This window comes from Monodelphis domestica, chromosome 3 (genome assembly GCF_027887165.1).
Source record: "Monodelphis domestica isolate mMonDom1 chromosome 3, mMonDom1.pri, whole genome shotgun sequence".
NCBI classification, from domain to species: domain Eukaryota; kingdom Metazoa; phylum Chordata; class Mammalia; order Didelphimorphia; family Didelphidae; genus Monodelphis; species Monodelphis domestica.
The window spans coordinates 346,250,932-346,269,484 of NC_077229.1; the positions used below are offsets into that span (position 1 = coordinate 346,250,932).

The following is an 18,553-nucleotide window of genomic DNA, read 5'->3' on the forward strand; positions in this document are numbered from 1 at the left end:
GGAAGGAAGGAAGGAAGGAAGGAAGGAAGGAAGGAAGGAAGGAAGGAAGGAAGGAAGGAAGGAAGGAAGGAAGGAAGGAAGGAAGGAAGGGAGGGAGGAAGGGAAAGGAAGGAAGGAAGGAAGGAAGGAAGGAAGGAAGGAAGGAAGGAAGGAAGGAAGGAAGGAAGGAAGGAAGGAAGGAAGGAAGGAAGGAAGGAAGGAAGGAAGGAAGGAAGGAAGGAAGGGAGGAAGGAAGGAAGGAAGGGAGGGAGGAAGGGAAAGGAAGGAAGGAAGGAAGGAAGGACAGGGGAAAGAAAGATACCCACCCAGAGTCAGAGAAATGGAGTGTCTTGTTTGTGGAACATCCAAGAGGCCAATATTATTGGATGGAAGAGTATGTGTTAGGAAGTAAGATTGTAAAAAGACTGGAAAGGTTGGAGGTGGCTAGGTTACAAAGGCCTTTGAATACCTAACACAAATTTTGTATTTGTTCCTGAAAGCAATAGGAAGCCACTGGAGTTTATTGGCATATTGAATTTAAGATGTCTACTGGAGGGGGCAGCTAGGTGACTCAGTGGTTTGAGAGCCAGATTTAGAGACGAGAGGTCCTAGGTTCAAGTCTGGCCTCAGACACTTCCTATCTGGGTGACCCTTGGCAAATTATTTAAACTCCATTGCCTATGCCTTACCACTCTTCTGCCTTGGAACCAATACACAATATTGATTCTAAGACAGAAAGTTAAGGGTTTTTAAAAAAAAAAGGACATCTATTGGAAATGCAGTTTGAGATGTCCGAAAGGGAATTGGAGAGGTAAAATTGAAGGTAAGCAGAGAGATTGCACAGGAAAGGTAGATTTGAAAATCATTAGCATAGAGATGGAAATTAAATTCATGGGAGCTGATGATCAACAAATGAAATAGTATAAAGGGAGAAGAGAAGAGGACCCAGGGCAAGACACTAAGCAACACATGTGGTTTAAGGGTGTAATCTGGAGGATCCAGCAGAGGCAAAATAGGAATGGTCAGATTGGTGAGAGGAAAACCAGGAGAGAATGAAGTCCTGAAACCAAGGAGAAAGAAAACAATAAGGAAAAGGGACCAATCAACAGTGTCAGAGGCTGGAGAAAACTCAAGGAGAATGAGGACTGAAAAAAAAAAGCCACTGGATTTGGTAACTAAGAGGTCATTAGTAAATTTAAAGAGGGCTGTTTTGGTGGAGTGATAGGGTCAGACCCAGATCATAAGGGGTCAAGAAGAGAGTTAGAGGAGAGAAAATGGAAGCACCTATTGGGGATGAACTTTTTGAGTTTAGCTACAAAGAACTGAAGAGAAAAAGGATGCTAGCAAGTATGGAAGAATCAAGAGAAGGTGGAGACATGGGCATGTTTGTAGGCTGTAAGAGATGAGATGGGAGAGAGGGGAAGATTGAAAATAAGTGAAAGAGAGGAGGTAACAGAAGGGGCTCTCTTGAAGGAGATGGGACAGAATGGGATCACTTGAGCAGACAGAGGGGTTAGCCTTGGTAAGGAGAAAGGGCACTTCATTGTGTGAGAGTAGTGAAAGAGAAGATAGTGGAAAAAGGCTTCTGTGGGATAGGAAATGAGGAAAAGGAGAGAAGAGGGAGTTCAAAGCAAATAGTCTCAATAATTTTCTGTAAAACATGAGGCAAAAGTTTCAGTTTAGTAGGTCGGGGATGAAGAAGCCAGGGATAAAAAAGTTTGGAAGAGCCTCTGGAGAATGGGATAGTAAGTTAATAAGAGAAGTATAGCAAAATTGCCTAGCAACAGTGAGAGCCCAAGTGAGGGTATATAACATAAATTTCTAGTGGACACAGTCACTTAACTTCTATGGCTCCAGTTCCCTCATCTGCATAGTGAGGAAGGTGGATTACATGACCTATAAGATCCTCTCCAACTTAAAAAAAATTCATGATCTTTGATTTGATCCAGTTTATAATTGGACAAGAATGATCTCTTCAACACACTGGTTACATCTGATCATTACCTGAAGACCTTCAGAGGAGCCTAGCTCTGATTATAAGGAAGGGATTTTTTTTTTCTTACATCAAATGCTTAAGTTTGCTCACTTGAAAGTTTTACCCATTGCTTTTAGTTCTTTCCTTTAGGGCTAAGTAGAACAATTCATATCTTTCCATACTAGGATCATCAAATACTTAGAAAACGATTGTGTCTGTCCTGTCTTCTCTAGGTTAAATTATTCTATTTTCTTCAAAGAATCCTCACAAGGTTAACCCTGTTTCACCTTGGTGGCTCTTTACTGGACACTCTCCAGTTAATCAATATCCTTTCTAGAATGTGGATGCAGAACCAAAGACATATTCCAGTTATCGTCTTACCAGGACAGAGGACAGAGGTCTGAGGGTATTTTTGTTTACCTATTTATTACTAGATATTCTGTTTCCGTTAATGTGGTCTAAATTTTGTCCCAGTGTTTTTTGTGGCCATGTCACAGAATTGACTTCTTGGCTCTTGAAGATCTTGCAGACTGATACCAGTGTCAATCCTCAAATCAGGGCTACTGCATTATACTCTTCAATTCCTGACTGTCAACATTGTCCCATTCAGTTTTCTCCCCCAACATAATCACAGTTTTATTTGATTCAGTCCAGACATATACTTCCAAGCTTCTCCTCTTCAATGTCCCACCAGTACTTTAAACATGGCTTGCTCAAAAATTAGCTTATGTTCCTTCCTAAATTTGCCTCTCAGGAGCAATTAGGTAGATCAGTGTATAGAGTGCTGGAGTCAGGAAAATCTGAGTTCAAATATGGCCTCAGACACTTTAGCTGTGTGACTCTAGAAAGTCATTTAAGTTTTGTTTCTTTCAGTTTCCTCATCTATAAAATGGGGATTATAATAGTATCTGATTCTCATGGATATTGTGAATTTCAAATGAGATACCATTTTTAAAGATGCCAGCCTGGAATATAGCAAGCACTTAAAAAATGTTTATCTTCTTCATTCCTTATCCTCTTGACTCCATTATCTAGATCTGTTGCATTACCATACTCAATACATTGGTATTATCTTTGACTTTCATCTAACACTGCTAATTCAACTCTGCTCACATCCATACTTCCCCATCTGTGGAAATAGGAAAGTATTATGGGTACTACCACCCTAGTTTAAGCCCTGAATAACATCAGACTGATTTTTAACAATATCATAGTAATAGGTCTTCCTATCTCTAATTTCCAATCAATCCTCTTACCATTGTCAAAATATTTTCTATCATTTATAGATCTGGTCATGTTACCTCTCTGCTCCAAATCTTTAGTGGCTCCACTTCCTTTTAAATACAGTTCAAACTCTTTTCCCTGATATTCAAGGTCCTCTACAAAATCTGGCACCACCCTACTTTCTAGCTTATTCTCATATTCTCCTCCCAAACTGGACTATTCTCTGCCCTCAACTATGCCCTCTTATTTCCCACTTTTTTGCCTTTGCTCAAGCTGTACCCAGTATTTAGAATGCCCTCCCTCCTACTAACCTTTACCTATCTTTTAAAGCCCAAGGCAAATGCTATATCCCTCTCTGTCCAATTCCTCTGATCTTCTTTAAGAATTTTGCATAGATTTTTTTCAGCTTTTCTTTAATGCACATTTCATGTGTAATTGTGTCATGATACCCTAGTAGGCTGTAAATTCCATGGGAACAGGGATTGTGTGTTATATAAACTTTGTATTTCCCTCAAGGCATGACATAGCCATGTGTATTTAGTAAGTGCTATTATTTTATTCACTCAGCAAGCAAACGTTTACTAAATTCCTAAATGCTTTGATGGGTACTCAGGATACAAAGACAAAATGAAACATTCCCTGTCTCTTAGGATTTTGTTGAAATGAACTAGTGGTGAATTGTCTTGATATTTGTAAGCTTGAAAACTGTAAAGCACTATATAAATGGTAGCTATGATTATGATTTACTTAAATTAATTTTGGTGAACTGAATGAATCTTTATTTTCCAGAAGACAGCAGTGAGTCAGGGTCATTACTAGACAGTGAGGAATAAAAAAAACTTTGTCAGATGCTTTCACATGAGGTGGAGTTTTCCATGTTCATATTTTCTCAGCCAAAATCTATAAGCTCTTTCTAATCCTTAAGAGAGGTGCTTTTTGTAACATTAAAAAAAGTCCTTCTATGCCTTTCCTATACAGGGTTTTTAGTATAAATAAGTGGTGTACTTGGTCAAAGGCTTTTCTGCATCTCTTGAGGTAGTCATATGTCCTGGGATATTTGGATTTTTAATGATCTCTAATCCTTTAAAAGAATCTGAGAGACAGGTAAAGCTATAACCTTGCTTTTAGAATCAATATGTCAGTATAATCTAAGCACTTTCCAGAGCTAAATTTTCCCATCACAAGAAGCAAGTACAATATAAGTTTTAGCTCATGTCTCCAAATGAGAGTCAATAATAGTCACAATTCATTAACGCTTAAAAATAGCAATATATCTATAACAATTGGAAGAGGTTAATCTGATAGATTCTAGGAATAAAGTATGTCCCAAAAAGATCATTCTGGGGACAAAAGTGGAATGTCGAGTGGATTGCTCTACTTCGGAAGATGTGCAAATTGACTTACCACTATCACAAACTTTATGCAGCAAACACTTATCTTCTTCATTCCAGGTATGTAAGTATTCATCTGGGCCACAAGGCAAACATATGCTTTCAGAGGTGGAAGTGCATTTTGCTGACATATACTTTCCTTAAAAAGAAAAAAAAAAAAGATCTAAAACCCAAGATCATCAACAAAGCCCCAAGGAAAGGTTTTTCTTCAAGCCTGATAAAGACTTCTGAGCTGGAACAACAGAACAGGAGAACTAAGAAATACGTGACAAGAGACTATAACTACTGGCTCTATCACCCTGACTGTGTAATGGGTGAAGCTGCAGTCATATGTCACTGAACATGTGATTGTTATCTCAGTCCAGCTGCCTGGTTCTGATCTCAATCATTCTCAAGTTCTTTCAGGTTAAGGAGAAAGTCTTTTGCACTTGCACCTGGTGATAATAACATCTGCTACACAGAAAATTGTGGTAAAGTTTTAGATGTCCATCCAAGAGAGTATTATTAGTGAAATACCTAAAAGATAATGTTATACAGTGGAATCACCTTTAACACTCAAACCCCAAGGACAAAATTATTTCTAATTCTGCTCTGGTGCATTTGAGGTGGACCATCACTTCAATCTCCCATAGCAGCCATTTAAAAAATCTTATTGACAATACCAAGTTTCAATGATTTTTATTTAACCTTTTTTGGTGGGGAGGGAGGTCCAGATCTGTTATCTGTGGAGGGACTTGCCAGTGTGAAAACTCCTTCTATCAGTGCAGATCACGTACTCTTATTTATAACATCAAGACTTTGAGAGATGTCTTAGACACAAAGATCATGAGAGAAATGCTGACATGTGTCAGAGGAAGGACTTGAATTCAAGTCTTAATGAGTTCTTTCTAGTATTTTATTCAGCCCACTATAACAGGCTGTATTTCATGTCATCTTTAGAAGATAAAATGCACTTCACAGTGGTTGAGTAAGGAACATTTGAACAATACAAATGAGTGTTAGGGAGGAGAGGAGCAGACATAGATCTAGGAACTCCTACAGGGTATGAAAATTCATAGTCATTTTTCTAACAACATGACTTTGAAAAGCAATAACTTGATACAGCTTCTGGCTCTCAGCAGTGATACGGAAAGAAGGTAGAGAGTGTACACAGAGGCATTCCAGGTGGTTGACAATTCCAGTGTGAATATTTCCAAAGAGGAAAATATCAAGGTGATAGCAGTATTTAGCAGCAGCTCTATTCCCATCTGTTATTATTCTATAGTTTGAACATTTGAACTGTGAAATTCTTAGGGGAAAATAAGGAGCTTTATAAACCTGCTTGCCTCCTTGAGGAAATTTCTTTGTTAATAACTGGGTTCCAGCAAAGATTAAGTATAGGAATTTTTAAAATTGCTTTTGCTTTTATGTCTGGGGAGCTATAAATAAATTTTTAAAAATTCTTTTTGCTTTTCTGTGGTTTATTAAAGAGGGTAATTACAGATATTGCAACTTCAGGTAGTATGTTTTACCGAAGACAAAGGAGATTTTAGAATAGCACAGAAATGATATAGTGATTCTTAGATTAAAAAGCAGTTATTTGGGGGGGAAATGAAAGAACAAATGAATAATATACCTGGATCACATTTGGTGCAGCACCTTCCAAGGTGCTCATAGTGCTTCTCACTGTTGCACCGAGAAGGGATTTGGAGAGTTAACTAAAAAGAGAATAGAGAACTAATATTAGATAAAAGATTATACAGAAGCTTATTTCAGATTGAAAACTAAAAATGAGCCTTTGGTTAAATATGAATGACTCAATAACTCATAAAATTCATGAAATAACTCAAATTCTACTTCCTATTTTAAGTAACATATTTTTTAAATCTTGTTTAAATAATACTTTATTTCCCCCATTACATGTAAAAGCAATTTTAACACCTTTTTACTTTTGAGTTCCAAATTTTCTTGATCCTTCTTCCCTTAACTCCCTTCTTTTACTCCTCCATTTGAGACAATCTGATAATAATGTATAATCATGCAAAACATTTTTCCGCATTAGTAATTTTGTGGAAGAGATCTCAAATGAAAAAAAAGAAAGAAAATTAAATATATTCTGTTTCAATCTGTATTCAGATTCCATAAGTTCTTTCTTGGAGGGAAGGTGGCATTTTTCATCATGAATTTCTGGGATTGTCTTAGATTACTGCATTTACGGAGAATAACTAGATCATTCACAGTTGTTTGTTAAATAATTGCTGTCACTGTGTGCAATGTTCTTCTGGGTCTGCTCACTTCATTTTGCATCAGTTTATATAAATCTTTCCAGATTTCTCTTAAAGTATTAGATAGTATTCCATAACTATTATATACCACAACTTGTTCAGCCATTCTGCAAGTGATGGGCAACACCTCAATTTCCAATTCTTAGCTAAAAAAGCTGTAATAAATATTTTTGTATGAGTCATTCTTTTCCCTTTCTTTGATCTCTTTGGGATACAGACCTAGTACTGAATCAAAGGGTATGCACAGTTATGGAGAGTGACATTTAAATAATGTAGTAATTTACAGGATTGGCTATCATCTCCTTAAGAATTTATCAAGTTTAACTGCTGTGGCCCTCTAAATCAGCTTAAGCTTTTAAAAACAATACACAAGACAACAATGCCCTAGAAATGCCTAGCTCTCCCATTAACAATCTCAGCAAAGATCTAAGAGAGTATCAAATGGAACAAGAATCAGGAAGACTACAGCCAAACAGTCCTGAACACTTCCATCTAGTCTTGGGCTGTACAAGATAACCAGAGCCTATTGTGGGTGAGTTGTTTTTCAATCATGTCTGACTATTCTTGAACCTATTTGGGGTTTTCTTAGCATACATACTGGAGTGGTTTGCTATTTCCTTCTCCAGCTCATTTTACAGATAAGAAAACTGAAGCAAGCAGGGCTAAAAGACTTGCCCAAGGTCACACAGCAATAAGTATCTGAATCTGGATTTGAACTCAGATTTTCCTGGCTCCAGGTTTGGAATTCTTTCTACTGTGCCACCAAGGTGCCCTTTTTGAATATAGTGGGAACTTAATATATGTTTATTGAATTGAACGGTTGATTTCTATCATACCTTAAACTCAATCTCACTAGTTTATAGTCACCATAAAACCAATATTTGGTGTACTCTAGTGATAAGACCAGTGAAACAAATGGTTGAGGTAGGAAGGAAAGAATTTGATGATTACATTGGGGCAAAAATATCTTTGACAATATGTCCTAAATAGCATGGATCACTTCAGGGTTAGTGTGGCTATTAGGGGTCAGAAGCCTAAAGTTCTTAGCTTGACTTTGCTATCACCTAATTATGTCATTCTAGTCAAGATGTAATCCCTACAGAAAACTAGAGGTATTTTAAGCATATAGTAGACAAATTGCAGATAGCATCTTTTTAGTTACTGGGGTCTTTCAGTAATTCAGTGTCCTCAGATAAAAATTGTAGGGGGCTTGTCTAAATGATTACCCAGATCTCTTCCAGATTCTACAACCAACATTATCTAAACTGGATAGGGTAATTGGCAAAATAAGGGCCAGTGTAATAAAACAAATAAAATGAAAAAATGTTATCAAATGACCAACTCGTCAATTTTCTTTATAAAAACCACCAACTTTGTCCATGTAATATTCTGGATTTACATGGGCCAAATTAAGTTTTGATAACAAAACATATTTCTTTGACTCATTTTTCCTCCACAGAAAGATCTGAGAAATCTCTGATTATAGCTTGACTCTATGGCCCATGACTAGTTCTTCCCAAACATAGGAAAAACAGGTTCTCAGTCAGTTCCCACATAGATATATAGTGTGCTCCAAAGATGTAAAACAATAAGCATGAGGGAAAGCTAGAATTAGATTAAAATGTAATTGGAGAATATTTAATAAAATAAATAAAAATACAATGGGATATAGATAATGTTAACATGTGGTTTTCTAAGTCAAAATGGGGCCCCTAGGAATACTTACTATGGAACAGAGCCCTCATCCATTTGACAGGACAGTTTTAATTTCACCCCACAGATAATACATAAAACACATCAAGAATTCACAGTATCCTATAAACAATCAATATAGTGCTTCCTCTACATTGATTACCACCTTCTCCTAGGACCCTATACATTCCTCCGGGGTCATGTTGGCATTCTGTAATTCAGCATCAATCAATTAATCCATAAGATTTATTAAGTATCTATTATATGCCAGACATAGACTATAAAAGAAGATTCCAACATACTACTATCAATATTAGCATCAGAAAGGATATATTTGCACTTTTAATCCAGGTCTATGGACACTGGTAATATTTGCCAGAGTTATTTAATATATTGCAGGTAGATCTATTTGTAAAAATTCACTTAATGTCTTTCTACATTTGTAAATATATGCATTGGCTCATATATTTGAGATCTTTGCTTCTTTCTCTATTTCTCCTTTTTTCTTTATTTTCATTCTAAGGTGTATTTCTTCTGTCTATAGATTGCCATCTTCTCTCATTCTAACTCAGAGATGGGAAACTGTTGTGTGGAGACAGTAGAAGGAATGTGGAGACAGTAGAAATGGGAAAGAAATGATAAATGTGGTCAAAGCCAATACAAATTTTGTGACTGCTCTGCTCCTATCACTATTGGAAAATTATTAAAATGCTGATATCCCCCCCAAACAAAAGCAAACTAATAGCAATATTTTAGATGTTAAAGGTCATTAACTGTCCATAACTCATAAGAAATTCAGAACTCTTTACTGTTCTATGCTACATACACATGAAGGTACTTTCTGGGAGAATTCAGTAAAAGGGCTGCCCCAAAGCATCTGTAAAATGCTATAACATACTTGACTGTATCTTGGTGACAACAAATCACAATGCTTATAAAACATCACCTGACTTAAACATGTTGATCATAAACTTCCCATGCTATGCCTATGATTCATCCACTATTGTTTACAGGCTCACACAAGCAGCCAGAAATGGGTGAAAATGCAGAAGAACTAATGCTTTTAAAAATAACTAATACCTTAGTCTTTTTTAACAGCTGCCTAGAGAAGATGATTCTTACTATTGATATTTCAATGGTACCTGTATATGGAAGACCAGATGTTTCTAATTGAGATCATATGTACTGGGAAAGGTATAGTAGCCTTAGCAGACAGAAAGATTTGAAGAAGACCTTCCAGGCAGCAGCAGCAGTTTTGCTGTTGGTCAACTCTCCTTCATAAAATGGAACAAGCCACATTTCCACCCTGAAGGTACTGTAAAAACAAAAACACACTTTGTCCTTCAGTCAAGATACTCCTTTTATGGTTTCCTGTCAAATGGTGATCAAATCTTTCAAAAAAGAAAATGCTTAGTTTATAGGGTCACATATAAAACTATGCATGATTTGACTTAGTTCTTCTCCTCAATACAATGATTCTGGACAATTCTAAGGAACTCAAGATGAAAAATGCTATCCATATCCAGAGAAAGAACTATTAGAGTAAACAGAAGCAGATCAAAGCTTTAATTTTCTTATTTTTTCATGTTTTCTTTTTTTGGTCTGTGTTTTCTTTCACATGACTAATATGGAAATCTGTTTTGTGTGATTGCACATGTATAACTTATATCAAATTGCTTACTGTCTCAAGGAGAGGGAAAAGGAGGTAGGGAGGAAGAGAATTTGGAACTCAAAATTTTTTTAAAAACACATTTAAAATTGTTTTTACATACAATTAGGAAAAATAAAATATTTTTAAAAGAACTACATTTCTTGTGAGTTACATGAAATATTGCATGAACAAATAAAATTTATTAAGTGCTCACTATGTGCAAAGCATTATGCCAAATGCTGGCGACACATATTAGGGAAGAAAAAAAAAAGACAGAACCTGCTCCCATGAAGCTCACATTTGAATGAGGGAGGCAATATTTATGGAAGGTTTCAGCTGCAAGTTAGATGGAAAGATTCCATGATCCAGAGGGTGTGTTGGCAAAGCTGATGGTAATGCTTCTTTAGCAGCATTTCCACTGATAAAATCATATGTTTCTGATGTTGAAACATGTGACAGAGGGCTAGAAGCACTGCTGATCTAGACCAGTTTTTAGTATTTGGGAGAACTCTAGACATCTTTAAAATAGTCTTTTTAGTGTACTTTACCATTTTCAAGCATAGGGCATCCCACTCTTGGTACCCTCCAAAGCTCTCTAAGGTTTCTCTCTTCCCCTCCAGCTTCTGGGAATTTCATTTCCCACTCTCCTCCTGATGAATGTTTAACCTTATTTTATCAGGGCTATTATGCTCTCTGAACTTACAAATGACACCAGAAAGGCACTGATTGAGTGAAATAATCCTTGTAGATGTGCTAAGAAACTACCCTGTTAACCTTTCTCAAAATAACTCCCTGTTCAAACCCAGGGAAAATGCAGCTATTTCCAGCACATGGCAGACAGGAGATACTTTTAGCACATCAGGTAGATGTCTACCAACATTTCAATTCAACAAATATTTATTAAGCCTTTTTGTTGTGTGTTGATTATGTGCTAGATATTAGCAGGTTGGGAGTCTAAATCCCCATGCTGCAGATACATAAATATTCATTTGGCCCACTAAGTACACATTTACTTTCAGAGAGAGCTGTCAATCAGTCTTCTGCACTCTTGGGGCAGGTGCCAGGACTTGGGATACAGGGAAACCCTGAGGTTTTCGTTACTAAGGGGAAGAAAGTGTCCCTAACCCTTTCTAAGTTTCTAAGCTGCTGAAGAAATGGAAACTTCTGGGAACAAAAAGGAGGCAAGGCTGGGGGCAGGGGCTAGGGCCACCAAGGAAAGAAAGGGCCAAACTATAGGATATAAAGAAGTTTCTAGACTTCTGAAGAAAAAGGAAGTAGGATAAAGATGGCCTCAGTATAAAGTAAAGGCTGCCACCATGGATGCAAGGCTGAGGCACACTCCAAGACAGTTCACCAATGCCCTCTAAATTCCCTACTCTGTGACAAATTGTTGGTTTGCTGAAATTACTATCACCAATCCAGACTATTACAACACATTGCCTTTTTAAAAGTAGAAATGTTGAATATAATTTATTCAAATATATGTCTGTACCTTTAATCTATCAATTCGAGCTAAGTGGAAATACAATCGGCTTCTTTTAGTTTCTTCCTTGTAAAATGTGATTCTCAATGCTGCGTTATCATAGGACTGGCATGAGATTAAACTTAAAAGTGGGTCCTGTCTTCTGTGTGAATTTAACATAAATTTGTACCCCTCTTTCTGCACCACCTCTTGGATAGGAAGCAGCAAGATGGGAGATGAGTGGTGAGCTTAGATTAGCTTTAGATTAGCTAGACTTGGCCATTGATTGCCCTTTCTCTATCCAACTTGCTTTCATTATCTAATAAATAATTATAAACTAATCTGTAGTCTCTAGAGAATTTTAATCCTAATCTTTTGTGACCTGGACTGTAGTTTAACCTACAGGAAACATAAGATATAAAACTGGGGTGGTGGCAATTTATAGAAGACCTCGAATATGAAGCATTTTTTAATTATTGAAGATAGGTTCTTTTGTAGTTAAGAGCTGAATTTGATTGTACATAATTTGATCCATTTGATCCATGGATCAAGTATCAATCATTCTAACAATTACCCTTTTTATAGGGAATAGGGACTATGACAGGGACTAGACTTGTGATCTCACTAGCAAAGGGCACTTCTAGATAAGGAAACTCCGTCTCCCAGTGCAAGTCTGTACTTTCCCTGAAATATTTTGTCACAGAGTTGAAAGTTATGACTTTCCCAGAGTCACATTGTCAGTAAAGGATCAAAGGCAGAAAATTAAATTCAAGTCCTTCCAAGGCTTACTCTGCTTCTCTGTCATATTATAAAAGGGTTCTATTATAGTTTGCTAAATTCCAAGGCAGAAAAGCAGTAAAGGCTAGGAAATTGGGATTTAAATGGCTTACGCAGGGTCACATAGCTGGGCAGTGTCTAAGATCAAATTTGAACCTGGGACCTCCTGTCTCCAGGTCTGGTTCTCTATCCACTGAGACACCTCAATGACCCTCTTTAAAGTTGTTAAATACTATCACATTAAAGATAGTCCATTTGGCCCATAAAAATTATACTGGTCAGCCTATATTTACTAAGATTTCCCATTATGCCCTTCCTACTATGATTTAAAGATTATAAAATTCTTTGCCTACAATCACATGCTTGTAGAAATTACATTCAACATTTGTTAGTGAAGACAGTGAAGTAGATACTGAAGACAGTATCTACTGTACTGAGAATCAAATGCCCTGGGTCCAAATTCTATTTCAGACACTGACTGGAAAAAAGTATATGAATATGTCACTTAATCTTTTATTCACAATTTCCTCTCTCATTAAACAGTTATAACAATATTTATTAAATAGATATAACAATATACAAGTATAACAATTAATACTTGTATTGTGAAGATTACACAGGCTTTTGAGAAAAATAATTTACAAATCTTTAAGTGCTACAAAATGTGAATTATTATTATCATGGAGATTTTCCTGAGATACCAAATAGAAAAGAGAGATGGAGTTTATTGATTGCTTGAGTTTTCTTAGGTCTTCCCTTCTTGACATTTGTTCCTGGGTATATAAACAAGTGTTTGTTTTCAAGGTTAGTTTAAATTATTCCAGAACAAATATGATGACATGTGTGAAAAGCTTTTTCTTGACAGTAAATAACTGACATTTGTGCTAAAATAATGGTCCTCTGTGCTGGGTTGTACCATAGAATTGTTAAAAGCAATGTGCAAATGTTTTCCCAGTGATGCTCTCAGGTTATAAAATATGGAACTCCATAACCTCCAAGGAACTAAAGTGGTGGTGTCTCTATTTGGCAACAGAGGGATGTTGGCATTCTATTACTGATACAAGTAGGTTAATGCATATTTCTGATGATGACAACCTCTACTCAAGACATGACAGGAGATATCAACTAGAAATGCATGATCAGGAAGAAAGATGGGCTGCTCATGTGGCATGAGTAAGAAATAACAAATGGATAGCAGACTTCAATTACATGGAACAGATAATCTATGGAAAAGCTCATCAGCCAAAAATGAGACCAAATGAGATGGCACATATAGGTTGCAATAGTACCAGTGAAAAACATATCCATAAGATCAGAGATCCATGGAAGTACTGAAGATGTACTCCATCAATGGGAATTCTATCCTTCAGTCTTTTAATTTTCATTTATTTTTATTTTTTTAAACCTTTACTTTCCATCTTAGAATCAATACCATGTATTGGTTCTAAGGCAGAAAAGCAATAAGGGCTAGGCAATGGGGATTAAGTGACTTACCTAGGGTAGGAAGTATCTGATCCAGATTTGAACCAAAGACCTCCCATCTTCAGCCCTAGCTCTCAATCCACTGAGACATCTAGCTTCCCCTATCCTACAATCTTAGGTTTAAGCCCTAACTGAAAATTCATTTGGAACTAATTATGGAAAGCAGAGATGACACTATTCATAATCTTTCACTATTCTCTTCCATAATGGTTTGCAAATAATCAAATTGATGTCACTGTTGGCCGCTGTGCCTCTTCTCAGCAAAGAAATGAAGCACTAGCTGGCTCTGGTGGCTTCTGGACTCTCTTGGATTCCTTGGGGTGATTGCCTTATATCAGTTAAACTTCACAAGAGAAGTAGGAATAGCAGAGGGAATAGCCATAGGATTATAGATTTAGAACTGGAAGTTCTAAATTCAGCCTAGTCTAGTTCTAATTCAGCCATTTTACAATTGATGAAACAGGTTCAAAAAAACTTGTCCAAGGCCACATGGATAGATATGAGATGAGCGGAGATTTGAACCTAAGTCTTGACTCCAAATCCAGCCTCTTAGACAATGTATTTTATCTCTTTTCTATATTTTTTTCCTCCAAACAGAATTCCTTATTTAAGTAGATTGAGTTGTAGCTATTCTAACTATATGTAGTTTCTTACCTCATCTTCATCCTTTTTTCTAACTAGGTGCTGATTTTGATCTTCCCTTCCACTAGTCAATGGTCTAAATATACAAAAACATCTGATTCATAAATGACTACCATATTAGTAACCTGCCATTTTCTGCTTATTCAGTCATAGATTAAGTTTCATTTTCAATGATGTTATTCAGTGCTTGCCATGTGCATCACCTCCTGACTCTTTTCTTAAAGTCCATGATATATGGATATGAGACTTATGAGTAATCTTTTGACATTTGGTTTCTTTCATTTCTTATTCTCAAACCATATTTTTAAACATAGTTATTACTGTCTTCCTGTACATGCTCTTAAAAAATTATTTATCTATTTGTTACATTTAAATACCCAGTTGACTCCTTTTTCCTTCCCCACATCCATTAGAGAAGACATCATTTGACAAAAAGATGTATTGTACATATAAAACTGTATCTTGCTTGTTTCTACTTGTCAGTTCTTTCTTTGGAAATAAGTAATTCTTCAAGAAATATTTCTGTTGATATAAATAATATTCTTTTAGTTCTGCTCATTTCAATTTCCATATTTACATGCAAGTCTTTCCAATGAAGTCAACATGATTTGTAAGTAATACAACAAGATGGAGGACCAGAAACTTTTTCTAATCCCTACAACCTTTTTCATTATCTCTACAGTCAGAGACACTAAGAACCCTAAAAAGGAAACATACTAACATAGAAAGCTCTTCTTGAATCCCTAATTCCATCACTTTATCACTGTGTTCTAGCAGGGATACCCAAGCCAACCCAAAGGTTTGCAATAAAACTCAGCTTTACTCTCTCCCCATTATCCTACCATCATCTCCATTGTGAAACAATGGAGAACCAAAAGGCAAAAGCTTTCACTAGCTGAGACTATGAGCATGGAAAGGCTCTGTGCTCTAATTGTACTAAGTCAAAGAACAGAAGATCAGAGAGGATTAGGAAAGAACACCACAAGTCTAAAGCAAAGGGGACTAGCATCCATTTGAGAGCAGTTCTATACCTCCCAGAACTCATTTAAGGCAGAGAATTGAGACAACTGAAACTGAATTGTCCAAACCAGAAGGAGGCTGAGACAGCTTTGAGACCCAACCTCTAGAGGAAACTACTGTCAAAGGGGAAGGATATTTCTGAATGATCTAAAAAATTAGACAAAACTCTGAAAGCACAATTTATGGTCCACACAAAATAGCAGAATAGAAAAACTTGAATCTCTAGTGTCAATCCTTACCCCCCCCCAAAAAAAAAACAAAAGAGAATGAATTAGAAATGCAAACACACAGAAATGAAAGACTATCTGAAAAAGAAGAGAAGCCAAAAGCCATGAAATCACAAAGTATCAAGATACAGGCTCACATATTGAGAAAAACTAAGAGCACTGGCTAGACACAAGCACGTGTGTAAGAAGGAATTTTGAATCCATTTTTAAGATACAGCAAAGTGGGGAAAGGAATGGAACAAGCATTTATGAAGGTCCAACTAGGCACTAGTCATTAAACTTAAGTGTTTTGTAAATATTATCTCATTTTAACTTTACAACAACCCTCAAAAGTAAGTTATGTTATCGTCATTTTACAGTTGAGGAAACTGAGGCAAACAGAAGTGAAGTGACTAGACCAGGGTCACATGGCTAGTAAATGTCTGAGGTTGTATTTTAATTCAAATCTTTATGACTCTAGACCCAGCACTCCATCTAGTGCACCATCTCACTACCTAAGAATCCAAAAAATAGATGTCAGGGATTATTACCCTCTGGTGGTAACCAAAAAGCAATTTCTCATTCCTTTGCTGACTTTCGCTTTCCCTAAAAAATCTTTACAAGAAGGGTCTCTGTACTTATGGAGATGTTCACAGAGTTTCTACAGTAGATCACATCTTCACAGTGAGTCTCATGCATAACTGAAAGGCACAGGGAACAGAACCCTCCATATTTGTCTTTTACAAAGCTTTCAACTGGATAGAGTCAAATTGCAACACACAGGGCTCTCCTTCACTAATGCATATGTTAAGACTGTGTAAGAGAGATGTGCCTAGAGAGATGAAGTTTCCTCAGTAATCCTCAGACTATAAATATCAAATAGGATATAAGAAAAGGAAATATGGTCACTAAAAGTGGTTGCACCATCATGGATAATGTGCCATAAAATATGATTAAATGATCCTTTTCTTAATATGGTAAATCACATTTCTCTAAAATGAAGAGCCAGTATTATATGTAATAAAGAGATGTTATTGGCCTTTTCCATTAGATCTGGGTTAAATCAAGGATGTCCATCATCCCCACTGTTGTTTAACACAGTATTGGAAACTTTAGCAATAATACAAAGGAAAAAAATTGAGGGAAGGCAAGGAGGAAACAAAATGATCCCCCCCCTTTTTTTTTGCAAATGATGTGATTATTTAATTAGAGATCCCTAGAGTTTCAACTAAGCAATTAATTAAAACAATAATTTATGCAAAACAGCCTTCTATAAATCAAGAACTTTTCTGTTTATACAAAGGGTACCCTGTAGAGGCCAGAGGAAGTTAAGTGGTCAAGTAGAAAGACTACTGCACTTGGATCCAGAAAAACTTGAGCTCAAAAGTGTCTTGCCTCGATATTGGCAAGTCAAACTTCCTATGTCTCAGTTTCCTCATTTGGAAAATGAGAATGCTGGTTGGATTTGATGGCCTCTAATACGGTTCCTTCCATCTTTCAACCTATGTTCCTCACATCTTGGTGGGACATTTATCTAATTTGTAAAAGGAGGGAGTTGGAAAGGGTGACTTCCAAGGTCTTTTCTATCACTGAAGTCTTTGAAAGATTGATGCTATGAAATGTTAAAAGACCTTAAAGACGGCTCCTAGGGATTTGGCAGATTCTCTCGAGAGGATGTGGACAAGAATCATATATATTATAAAAGCATGAATGGGCAGTGATCTGCACTGATGGAGAGAATGGTCACCTCAATGAGGACAAAAGTCCAAAGAATTTTTGAAGCCTGAGCTGTGGAAATGGAAAATCACACACAAGTACTTTAAGAGGACTATCCTATCCCTTTACATTAGGCAGAGCAAAATCTGCTTTTAGTACTTTGCTTTTTATCTAATAGCAATAAAAGTTGCAAGTTATTATGGGTGCTAAAATGACTGTCTTACTCACTGGAAAACACCTGCAGGCTCCTAACAAAGGACAAAGAAGGTTGTTTCCTTCTGTCAAATCAGAAAATAAAAGGTAATCTAGAAGAACAAACAAGGGAGTTTCCAAAGATTTTATAAAATAGGATTAATGGTGATAATTGTGTTGCAAATTATTCAGGTGAGGATGATATCACATTTCTATGTCCTATAGTTAAAACTGAAAGGTATAGTTCTATTTAGATATAAATTACTAAATATGAAAACACCACCACATTTAACAGGTTTGTTGAGTTGGAGATGAATCCTCTTAAGATATATTGCTATGATTGGAACCGATCATAAGAACTAGACTTTTAGAAGCCTCAGTAAGCCAAGTTTTGCCTACACCAAGGTTTGGAGAGGAAAAATGGAGACCTGCGAACCATCCCTTCTAGCATTCCTAACCTGCCTCAAGAAGTCATCAAGAGTCAGCAGCGATGTGGCACTATGATATAAAGCAATAGCTGGAGACAGGAGGAGCTGAGCTCAAATCTGGCCTCTGACACTTCCTAACTGTATGACCCTGAGCAATTTATTTAACCCTGCTTGCCCAGCCTTTGCCTTTTTTGTCTCATAGTTGTTATTAAAACAGAAAGTAAAGGTTTTTTTAAAAAGTCACCATATAAGGACTAATTTGCATTTACTTGATTCAGAGGCAACATAATAACAATAAAGAGGACATGAGATTTGAAGTCAAAGAACCTGGTCTCTATTTAAAGCTCTAACTGTTTGTGTGACACTGGGCAAGTCAGTCTTTTTTGGAGTCTCAGTTTCCTCATCTGGAAAAGTGAAGGGATTATAAATCATGACCTCTACCATGCCTTCCA

The 18,553-nt window shown here is 36.5% G+C and overlaps 1 protein-coding gene across 1 annotated transcript in view; it reads right to left on the reverse strand.

Moving 5' to 3' along the window:
- The window catches only part of TNFRSF11A (TNF receptor superfamily member 11a), a 122,991-nt gene that overhangs the window by 62,183 nt on the left and 42,255 nt on the right, over positions 1-18,553 (reverse strand). Inside the window, exons 2-3 of the mRNA XM_007486859.3 lie at positions 6,185-6,266; positions 4,583-4,708 (exon numbers count right to left, since the gene is read on the reverse strand). Coding sequence (XP_007486921.2) covers positions 4,583-4,708; positions 6,185-6,266 — 208 coding nt within the window. The remainder of the gene's footprint in view (positions 1-4,582; positions 4,709-6,184; positions 6,267-18,553) is intronic.